The sequence below is a fragment of the Oncorhynchus gorbuscha genome, linkage group LG10 (assembly GCF_021184085.1).
Source record: "Oncorhynchus gorbuscha isolate QuinsamMale2020 ecotype Even-year linkage group LG10, OgorEven_v1.0, whole genome shotgun sequence".
In the NCBI taxonomy this organism is placed as follows: domain Eukaryota; kingdom Metazoa; phylum Chordata; class Actinopteri; order Salmoniformes; family Salmonidae; genus Oncorhynchus; species Oncorhynchus gorbuscha.
The window spans coordinates 44,272-57,045 of record NC_060182.1 but is presented as its reverse complement, the minus strand read 5'-3'; the positions used below and the strand labels follow the sequence as shown (position 1 = coordinate 57,045).

General features: G+C 41.0%; 1 protein-coding gene across 1 annotated transcript in view; it reads left to right on the top strand.

The window, feature by feature from the left end:
* Nucleotides 1–12,774, top strand: part of ndnl2 (necdin-like 2) — a 28,741-nt gene extending 15,967 nt beyond the window's left edge. The window contains exons 9-10 of the mRNA XM_046364680.1: nt 2,863–2,977; nt 12,709–12,774. Of these exons, the coding sequence (XP_046220636.1) occupies nt 2,863–2,977; nt 12,709–12,774 (181 nt within the window). The remainder of the gene's footprint in view (nt 1–2,862; nt 2,978–12,708) is intronic.

Genomic DNA, 12,774 nt, shown 5'->3' with positions numbered 1-12,774 from the left:
ATACCATAGGACAGTAGTAGGAAGATGAGAACCTGTCTATACCATAGGACAGTAGTAGGAAGATGAGAACCTGTCTATACCATAGGACAGTAGTAGGAAGATGAGAACCTGTCTATACCATAGGACAGTAGTAGGAAGATGAGAACCTGTCTATACCACCCCATAGGACAGTAGTAGGAAGATGAGAACCTGTCTATACCATAGGACAGCAGTAGGAAGATGAGAACCTGTCTATACCACCCCATAGGACAGTAGTAGGAAGATGAGAACCTGTCTATAACACCCCATAGGACAGTAGTAGGAAGATGAGAACCTGTCTATACCATAGGACAGTAGTAGGAAGATGAGAACCTGTCTATACCATAGGACAGTAGTAGGAAGATGAGAACCTGTCTATACCATAGGACAGTAGTAGGAAGATGAGAATCTGTCTATACCACACCAAGGACAGTAGTAGGAAGATGAGAACCTGTCTATACCATAGGACAGTAGTAGGAAGATGAGAACCTGTCTATACCATAGGACAGTAGTAGGAAGATGAGAACCTGTCTATACCATAGGACAGTAGTAGGAAGATGAGAACCTGTCTATACCATAGGACAGTAGTAGGAAGATGAGAACCTGTCTATACCGTAGGACAGTAGTAGGAAGATGAGAACCTGTCTATACCGTAGGACAGTAGTAGGAAGATGAGAACCTGTCTATACCATAGGACAGTAGTAGGAAGATGAGAACCTGTCTATACCATAGGACAGTAGTAGGAAGATGAGAACCTGTCTATACCATAGGGCAGTAGTAGGAAGATGAGAACCTGTCTATACCACCCCATAGGACAGTAGTAGGAAGATGAGAACCTGTCTATACCACCCCATAGGACAGTAGTAGGAAGATGAGAACCTGTCTATACCATAGGACAGTAGTAGGAAGATGAGAACCTGTCTATACCATAGGGCAGTAGTAGGAAGATGAGAACCTGTCTATACCACCCCATAGGACAGTAGTAGGAAGATGAGAACCTGTCTATACCACCCCATAGGACAGTAGTAGGAAGATGAGAACCTGTCTATACCATAGGACAGTAGTAGGAAGATGAGAACCTGTCTATACCATAGGACAGTAGTAGGAAGATGAGAACCTGTCTATACCATAGGACAGTAGTAGGAAGATGAGAACCTGTCTATACCATAGGGCAGTAGTAGGAAGATGAGAACCTGTCTATACCACCCCATAGGACAGTAGTAGGAAGATGAGAACCTGTCTATACCACCCCATAGGACAGTAGTAGGAAGATGAGAACCTGTCTATACCATAGGACAGTAGTAGGAAGATGAGAACCTGTCTATACCATAGGGCAGTAGTAGGAAGATGAGAACCTGTCTATACCACCCCATAGGACAGTAGTAGGAAGATGAGAACCTGTCTATACCACCCCATAGGACAGTAGTAGGAAGATGAGAACCTGTCTATACCATAGGACAGTAGTAGGAAGATGAGAACCTGTCTATACCATAGGACAGTAGTAGGAAGATGAGAACCTGTCTATACCACACCATAGGACAGTAGTAGGAAGATGAGAACCTGTCTATACCACACCTTAGGACAGTAGTAGGAAGATGAGAACCTGTCTATACCATAGGACAGTAGTAGGAAGATGAGAACCTGTCTATACCATAGGACAGTAGTAGGAAGATGAGAACCTGTCTATACCATAGGGCAGCAGTAGGAAGATGAGAACTGTGACCACATCACTGTCAGCACCTCCTTCCACTCCTCACATTTTAAACGCTATACTACGTGTGAGAGAACAGGGTGTGTGTAACCAGGGTGACGTGAGTATCTGTATGATAACCAGAGACTGTGAGTATCTGTATGATAACCAGAGACTGAGTATCTGTATGATAACCAGAGACTGAGTATCTGTATGATAACCAGAGACTGTGAGTATCTGTATGATAACCAGAGACTGTGAGTATCTGTATGATAACCAGAGACTGTGAGTATCTGTATGATAACCAGAGACTGTGAGTATCTGTATGATAACCAGAGACTGTGAGTATCTGTATGATAACCAGAGACTGTGAGTATCTGTATGATAACCAGAGACTGTGAGTATCTGTATGATAACCAGAGACTGTGAGTATCTGTATGATAACCAGAGACTGTGAGTATCTGTATGATAACCAGAGACTGTGAGTATCTGTATGATAACCAGAGACTGTGAGTATCTGTATGATAACCAGAGACTGTGAGTATCTGTATGATAACCAGAGACTGTGAGTATCTGTATGATAACCAGAGACTGTGAGTATCTGTATGATAACCAGAGACTGTGAGTATCTGTATGATAACCAGAGACTGTGAGTATCTGTATGATAACCAGAGACTGAGTATCTGTATGATAACCAGAGACTGTGAGTATCTGTATGATAACCAGAGACTGTGAGTATCTGTATGATAACCAGAGACTGTGAGTATCTGTATGATAACCAGAGACTGTGAGTATCTGTATGATAACCAGAGACTGAGTATCTGTATGATAACCAGAGACTGTGAGTATCTGTATGATAACCAGAGACTGTGAGTATCTGTATGATAACCAGAGACTGTGAGTATCTGTATGATAACCAGAGACTGTGAGTAGGTGACTTTATAAAATGTGCTGATCTGTTCTTGGACCTCTGGTGTTTCTCTAAATACTGTTTACCCGTCAGTTGATTCAACTTTCCGTAAAATGAATGGACTAAACCTGTGTGTGTGTGTGTGTGTGTGTGTGTGTGTGTGTGTGTGTGTGTGTGTGTGTGTGTGTGTGTGTGTGTGTGTGTGTGTGTGTGTGTGTGTGTGTGTGTGTGTGTGTGTGTGTAGGTACCTGGAGTATGTGCGTATCCCACACACAGAGCCGTTGGAGTTTGAGTTCCGTTGGGGTCAGAGGGCAGACATGGAGGTGTCAAAGGTTAAACTACTGGAGTTCATTGGACAGGTGAGACACTGCCGCCTCCCGGGGTAGGGGTGTGTGTGTTTAGTGCATAGTGAAAGTCTACACACCCCTTGTTGTTCATCACTAGAAGGCAGTTTACAGGTCTTGTTGTTTGATTGTCAAGCCGATATGAGTCATCTGTAACTAGGCCCATCAGGAACATTCACTCTTAGTAAGCAACTCCAGTGTATACAGTGCACTTGGAAAGTATTCAGACCCCTTGACATTTTCCACATTTTGTTACGTTACAGCCTTATTTTAAAATTGATTAAATTAATCTACATACAATTCCCCATAATGACAAATAGGAAGTAGATTTTTAGAAATTTTAGCAAATGTATTACAAATAAAAAAACTGAAACCTTATTTACTTAATTATTCAGACCCTTTGCTATGAGACTTGAAATTGAGCTCAGGTGCATCCTGTTTCCATTGATCATCCTTGAGATGTTTCTACAACTTGATTGGAGTCCACCTGTGGTAAATTCAATTGGATTGGACATGATTGATTTGGAAAGGCACACACCTGTCTATATATGGTCCCACAGTTGACAGTGTATGTCAGAGCAACAACCAAGACATGAGGTTGAAGGAATGTAGAGATCTGGCACAGATCTGGGTACCAAACATTTCTGCTGCATTGAAGATCACCAGTGGCCTCCATCATTCTTAAATTAAAGACGTTTGGAACCACCAAGACTCTTCCTAGAGCTGGCCACCAGGCCAAACTGAGCAATCGGGGGGAAGGGCCTTGGTCAGGGAGGTGACCAAGAAACTGATCGTCACTCTGACAGAGCTCCAGAGTTCCTCTGTTGAGATGGGAGAATCTTCCAGAAGGACAACCATGTCTGCAGCACTCCACCAATCAGGCCTTTATGGTAGAGTGACCAGACGGAAGCCACACCTCAGTAAAAGGCACATGACAGTCCACTTGGAGTTTGCCAAAAGACACCTACAGACTCTCAGACCATAAGAAATAAGATTCTCTGGTCTGATGAATCCAAGATTGAATTCTTTGGCCTGAATGCCAAGTGTCACGTCCCGAGGAAACCTGGCACCATCCCTACTGTGAAGCATGCAAATGTAATATTTCTGTTTATTTTTTAAATAAATTTGCTAACATTTCTAAAAACCTGTTTTTGCTTTGTAATTATGGGTAGTATGTGTAGATTGGGGGGGGGGACAGTTTAATCAATTTTAGAATAAGACTAACGTAACAAAAACACAGTATAATTCTATTTGTGGGGTACAGGGATGGGGTAGTTAATCATGTTTGCATAATAAGTTGCATTGACTCATTCTGTGTTAAATAATAGTGACTATTTGTTAAGCATATTTTTTTCTCCTGAACGTATTTAGACTTGCCATAACAAAGTGGTTGAATACTTATCGACTCAAGACATTTCAGCTTTTAATTTCGTATTATTACAAATTAAATTTCACTTTAACTTTCTGGGGTGTGGTGTGTAGATGAGTGATACAACATCTCAATGTAATCCATTTTAAATTCAGGCTGTAACACAACAAACAACATGTGGAAAAGTCAAGCGGTGTGAACACTTTGTAGGCGCTGTCTCGTCATTGAGCAGCTCAAGCAGAACAGTTGCTGTGGAAACGCGCACACTGAGAGCCGCCATGTGGAGCGAGCTGGCCAGGGAGAGATCGCGTGACGGAGCGGCTGATGTGTTTACTAACGGAGGAAGTTATTTCTGGTTTCGGCTGGGCTTTGCCTTAAATTTGGCAGAGGCAAACAGGCCAGGATAGTGTTGGGAGGGCTCGGGCTTAAAATTCAGGGCCGTTCAGGGCTCTACCTACTAGCTTCGTCTTCCTCAGGATCGTGCTCTGTGTTTTAAATAACTCAACTGGCTAGTTTGCCTGTCTGTAAAGGGAAGGGCGGGCTGTACCCCTCTGATTGGATAGAGCCAAACTGTCTTTGATCACTCGCTTCATACTTCACCCGATAACTTCTCATTGCACTCATTGCACTGTTCAACTCCCGAGCTGCAACTCTCCACAACCATGCAGCTACTGATCACTACTGAGCACAACCACACAGCTACTGAGCACAACCACACAGCTACTGAGCACAACCACACAGCTACTGAGCACAACCACACAGCTACTGATCACAACCACACAGCTACTGAGCACAACCACACAGCTACTGAGCACAACCACACAGCTACTGATCACAACCACACAACTACTGAGCACAACCACACAGCTACTGAGCACAACCACACAGCTACTGAGCACAACCACACAACTACTGAGCACAACCACACAGCTACTGAGCACAACCACACAGCTACTGCGCACAACCACACAGCTACTGAGCACAACCACACAGCTACTGAGCACAACCACACAGCTACTGAGCACAACCACACAGCTACTGAGCACAACCACACAGCTACTGAACACAACCACACAACTACTGAGCACAACCACACAACTACTGAGCACAACCACACAGCTACTGAACACAACCACACAACTACTGAGCACAACCACACAGCTACTGACCCGCAACTCTCCACAACCACACAGCTACTGACCCGCAACTCTCCACAACCACACAGCTACTGACCACAATTACTGATCACCACGCAACTACTGAACCAACTCTCCACAACCATGCAACTATCACTAACCAGTCACTACCACTACTACTGTAGACACTACCGCTACTATAACCAGTCACTACCACTACTATAACCAGTCACTACCACTACTACTGTAGACACTACCGCTACTATAACCAGTCACTACCACTACTATAACCAGTCACTACCACTACTACTGTAGACACTACCGCTACTATAACCAGTCACTACCGCTACTATAACTATAACCAGTCACTACCGCTACTATAACCAGTCACTACCGCTACTATAACCAGTCACTACCACTACTATAACCAGTCACTACCACTACTATAACTATAACCAGTCACTACCATTACTACTGTAGACACTACCACTACCACAACTATAACCAGTCACTACCACAACTATAACCAGTCACTACCACAACTATAACCAGTCACTACCACTACTTCAACCAGTCACTACCACTACTATAACCAGTCACTACCACTACTATAACTACAACCAGTCACTCATTACTACTGTAGACACTACCACAACCAGTCACTACCACTACTATAACCAGTCACTACCACTACTATAACCAGTCACTACTACTACTATAACCAGTCACTACCACTACTATAACCAGTCACTACCACTACTCTCACCAGTCACTACCACTACTATAACCAGTCACTACCACTACTATAACCAGTCACTACCACTACTATAACCAGTCACTACTATAACTATAACCAGTCACTACCACTACTATAACTATAACCAGTCACTACCACTACTATAACTAGTCACTACCACTACTATAACCAGTCACTACCACTACTCTCACCAGTCACTGCCACTACTATAACCAGTCACTACCACTACTATAACCAGTCACTACCACAACTATAACTATAACCAGTCACTACCACAACTATAACCAGTCACTACCACAACTATAACTATAACCAGTCACTACCACAACTATAACTATAACCAGTCACTACCACAACTATAACTATAACCAGTCACTACCACAACTATAACTATAACCAGTCTCTACCACAACTATAACTATAACCAGTCACTACCACAACTATAACCAGTCACTACCATAACTATAACCAGTCACTACCACTACTATAACTATAACCAGTCACTACCACTACTATAACCAATCACTACCACTACTATAACCAGTCACTACCACTACTATAACTATAACCAGTCACTACCACTACTATAACCAGTCACTACCACTACTACAACCAGTTACTACCACTACTATAACCAGTCACTAACACTACTATAACTATAACCAGTCACTACCACTACTATAACCAGTCACTACCACTACTATAACCAGTCACTACCACTACTATAACCAGTCACTACCACTACTATAACTATAACCAGTCACTACCACTACTATAACCAGTCACTACCACTACTATAACCAGTCACTACCACTACTATAACTATAACCACTATAACCAGTCACTACCACTACTATAACCAGTCACTACCACTACTATAACCAGTCACTACCACTACTATAACCAGTCACTACCATTACTATAACCAGTCACTACCACTACTATAACCAGTCACTACCACTACTATAACCAGTCACTACCACTACTATAACCAGTCACTACCACTACTATAACCAGTCACTACCACTACTATAACCAGTCACTACCACTACTATAACTATAACCAGTCACTACCACTACTATAACTATAACCAGTCACTACCACTACTATAACTATAACCAGTCCTACTACAACTATAACTATAACCAGTCACTACCACTACTATAACCAGTCACTACCACTACTATAACCAGTCACTACCATACTATAACCAGTCACTACCACTACCAGTCACTACCATAACTATAACCAGTCACTACCACTACTATAACCAGTCACTACCACTACTATAACCAGTCACTACCACTACTATAACTATAACCAGTCACTACCACTACTATAACTATAACCAGTCACTACCACTACTATAACCAGTCACTACCACTACTATAACCAGTCACTACCACTACTATAACCAGTCACTACACACTACTATAACCAGTCACTACCACTACTATAACCAGTCACTACCACTACTATAACCCAGTCACTACCACTATAACTATAACCAGTCACTACCACTACTACAACCAGTTACTACCACTACTATAACCAGTCACTACCTACTACTATAACCAGTCACTACCACTACTATAACCAGTCATTACCACTACTATAACCAGTCACTACCACTACTATAACCAGTCACTACCACTACTATAACCAGTCACTACCACTACTATAACCAGTCACTACCACTACTATAACCAGTCACTACCACTACTATAACCAGTCACTACCACTACTATAACCAGTCACTACCACTACTATAACCAGTCACTACCACTACTATAACCAGTCACTACCACTACTACTATAACCAGTCACTACCTACTATAACCAGTCACTACCACTACTATAACCAGTCACTACACTACTATAACCAGTCACTACCACTACTATAACCAGTCACTACCACTACTATAACCAGTCACTACCACTACTATAACCAGTCACTACCACTACTATAACTATAACCAACTACCACTACTATAACCAGTCACTACCACTACTATAACCAGTCACTACTATAATCAGTCACTACCACTTATAACCAGTCACTACCACTACTATAACCAGTCACTACCACTACTTAACCAGTCACTACCACTACTATAACCAGTCACTACCACTACTATAACCAGTCACTACCACTACTATAACCAGTCATTACCACTACTATAACCAGTCACTACCACTACTATAACCAGTCACTACTACTACTATAACCAGTCACTACCACTACTACCAGTCTACTACTACTATAACCAGTCTCTAGTCACTACCACTACTATAACTATAACCAGTCACTACCACTACTATAACCAGTCACTACCACTCTGTTTCTGTCACTGGACTGTTAACTGTTACCACTACTATAACCAGTCACTACTACTACACTACTACTACTATAACAGTCACTACCACTACTATAACCAGTCACTACCAGTCACTACCACTATAACCAGTTAACTACAGTCACTACCACTACTATAACCAGTCACTACCACTACTATAACCAGTCACTACTTTTACTACTATAACCAGTCACTACCACTACTATAACTATAACCAGTCACTGACACTACTATAACCAGTCACTACCACTACTATAACCAGTCACTACCACTACTATAACTACAACAGTCACTACATTACTACTGTAGACACTACACAACCAGTTACTACCACTACTATAACCAGTTATACCACCTATAACTACAACCAGTCACTATCATTACTACTGTTATAACTATTTTTATAACCAGTCACTACCATACTATTAAACCCCACTACCACACTAACTACCAGTCACTACCACTACTATAACCAGTACTACCATTACTACTATAACCAGTCACTGACAACTATAACCAGTATACACTGACTGTAAGTCACTACCATAACTATAACCAGTCACTACCATTACTATAATCATTCAACCCCATAACCGTTAGTCTGATGGTCATGTAACCAGTCACTACCACTACTATTACAACCAGTCACTCATTACTACTGTAGACACTACCACAACCAGTTACTTACTATAACCAGTTACTACCACTACTATAACTACAACAAGCAGTCACTATCATGTCTGGACTACTAGCCAGACACTACCACACTATAACTATAACCAGTCACTACCATAGATAACTATAACACAGTCACTACCACACTATATTCTATAACCAGTCACTACCACTACTATAACCAGTCACTACCACTCTTACTAGGTAAATCTATAACCAGTCAGTCACTACCATTACTCTATATCTAGTAACCAGTGACTACCACAACTATAACTGAACCAGTCACTACCACTATAACCAGTCACTACCACAACTAGTCACTACCAGAACTATAACCAGTCACTAGAAACCAGTCACTACCACTATAACTCACTAATTAAACAGTCACTACCACTAAACCAGTCACTACCACCTATCACTACCACTCCTATAACTGGATAACCAGTCTCTACATCTATAACCTAATCAGTCACTACCACAACTATAACTATAACCAGTTACCATAACTATAACCAGTCACTCCATAATGGAGGAGTGGATAACTATAACCATTCACTATCATCCCACTACTGGAGGAGTACTACCATTACATCTAGTCACTACCACCTATAACTGGAACCAGTTCTATTACATCTAGTCATCCACTACTATAACCAGTTACTACCACTACTACAACCATTACATCTATAACATCCTAATACTATAATTACATCTATCATCTAATGGAGGACTAGATTACATCTATCATCTGTTAGATTATAACATCTATCATCCTAATGGAACTAGTCATTACACAACTCTATCATAACTAAACCAGTCAGTTACCATACTATCTATCCAGTCATAATATAACCAGTCATTACCATCTATCACTACCATACTACATCCTAGTCACTGGATAACCAGTCACCCACTACTATAACCAGTCACTTCATTTAATGGAGGAGTAGATTACATCTATCATCTTAATGGAACCAGTTACTACCACTATAACCATCACTAACTACTATAAATAACCAGTCAGATTACATACTATAACCAGTCACTTAATAACCAGTCAGAGTCACTACATACAACTATCATCTTAATGGAGTCACTAGATTACATCTATCATCTTAATGGAGGAGTAGAGTCACTACATCTGTCATCCTGTCACTACCATACTATAACCAGTCATCTACATCCTAATGGAGGACTACATATCACTACCATGGAGGAGTAGATTACAGTCTACCATACTATAACCAGTCACTACCACTACTACATAACTATCATCCACTACTATAAACCAGTCACTTACTATCTATAACCATCTTAATAACCAGTCAGATTATAACATCACTACTACACCAGTCACTACTACTGGATACTACCACTACTATAACCAGTCATCATATAACCAGTCACTACCACTACTATGGAGGAGTACACTACTACAGTCACTACCACTATAACTAGTCATACTAATAACCAGTCACTATTACATCTATCATCACTAATAGTCACTAGACTACTATAACCAGTCACTACTACTGGACCAGTCACTACCACTCTGTCATCCTGTCACTACTACTATAACCAGTTACATATATCATCTATAACCAGTTACCACTATTATAATCTATAATGTCACTACCACTAGATTACCAGTCACTACCATACTAAACCAGTCACTACACTACATCTATATCACTTAATGGAGGAGTCACTACCACTACATCTATCACTACCACTTACATATATCATCTATAATGGAGTACTACCATACTATAACCAGTCACTAATACTATAACCAGTCACTATCATCTACTATAACCAGTCACTACCACTACTATAACCAGTCATACCACTACTATAACCAGTCACTACCACTACTATAATGGAGTCACTACCACTACTATAATCAGTCATAACTACTATAACCAGTCATTACCACTACTATAACCAGTCATTACCACTACTATAACCAGTCACTAATGGAGTCACTACCACTACTATAACCAGTCACTCCACTACTATAACCAGACTACATTATAACCAGTCACTAACTACTATAACCAGTCACTACCACTACTATAACCAGTCACTACCACTACTATAACTGTCACTGACTACTAGTCATACCACTAGTGTCTGGACCAGTCATTACCACTAGCCAGTCACACTACTATAACCAGTCACTACCACTACTATAACCAGTCACTACCACTACTATAACTATAACCAGTCACTATTAACTACTACCTGGAGTCACTAGATACTATAACCAGTCACTACCACTACTATAACCAGTCTATAACCAGTCACTACCACTACTATAACTATACCAGTCACTACCACTATATTCACTACCACTGACTAAACTATAACCAGTTGACTACCACTACTACATATAACCAGTCACTACCATACTATGTGTCACTACCACTACTATAACCAGTCACTACCACTACTGGAACCAGTCACTACCACTACTATAACCAGTCACTACCACTACTATAACCAGTCACTACCACTACTATAACTGTCACTACACTACTATAACCTCACTACCACTACTCTCTAGAGTCACTGTAACCAGTTACCACTACTATAACCAGTCACTACCACTACTATAACCAGTCACTACCACTACTATAACCAGTCAGAACACTACCACTACTGATAAAGTTTTGGAGTTGTACTACCAGGTGACTACCACTACTATAACTATAACAGTCACTACCACTATATCACCAGTCACTACCACTACTCCAGTCACTACCACTACTATAACCAGACACTACTACTACTATAACCAGTCACTACTACTACTATAACCAGTCACTACTACTACTATAACCAGTCATGTACCAGGGTACCACTATATAACCAGTCACTACCACTACTATCACTACCACCTAGTCACTACCAGGTGTGGGGGGTACTATCACCAGACACTACCACTACTATAACCAGTCACTACCACTACTATAACTATAGAGTCACTACCATACTATAACCAGTCATACCACTATGGAGGGTACCACTACTATAACCAGTCACTACTACTACTATAACCAGGTCACTACTATACTATAACCAGTCACTACTACTACTATAACCAGTCACTAATGGATAACCAGTCACTACCACTATATAACTCATCATCACTAACCACTGGGGGACCAGTCACTACCACTACTCTCACCAGTCACTGCCACTATTAAACAGCTAGCTGGGGGTTACACCACATTTTCTTGGAGGAAATGTACTTTTCTAATTTTACAATTTTCCTTAATTTCTTTCACTTTGAAAATGTGGAGTAGATTGTGTAGATCAGTGGGGATTTATTTTTTTGTTTAATCCATTTTGAGATTAAATTCAACATTTTAAGGCAACAGAATGTAAACCTTGCAAAGATGTGGACTGTAGCTGTGTAACTGAGGTGGTCCTCTCTCCCGTCTGTTAGCTCCATGAACAGGATCTAGAGCTCTCAGCAGTACCCTGCCGCCCCGGCAGTTGTCACCTCTGCTAA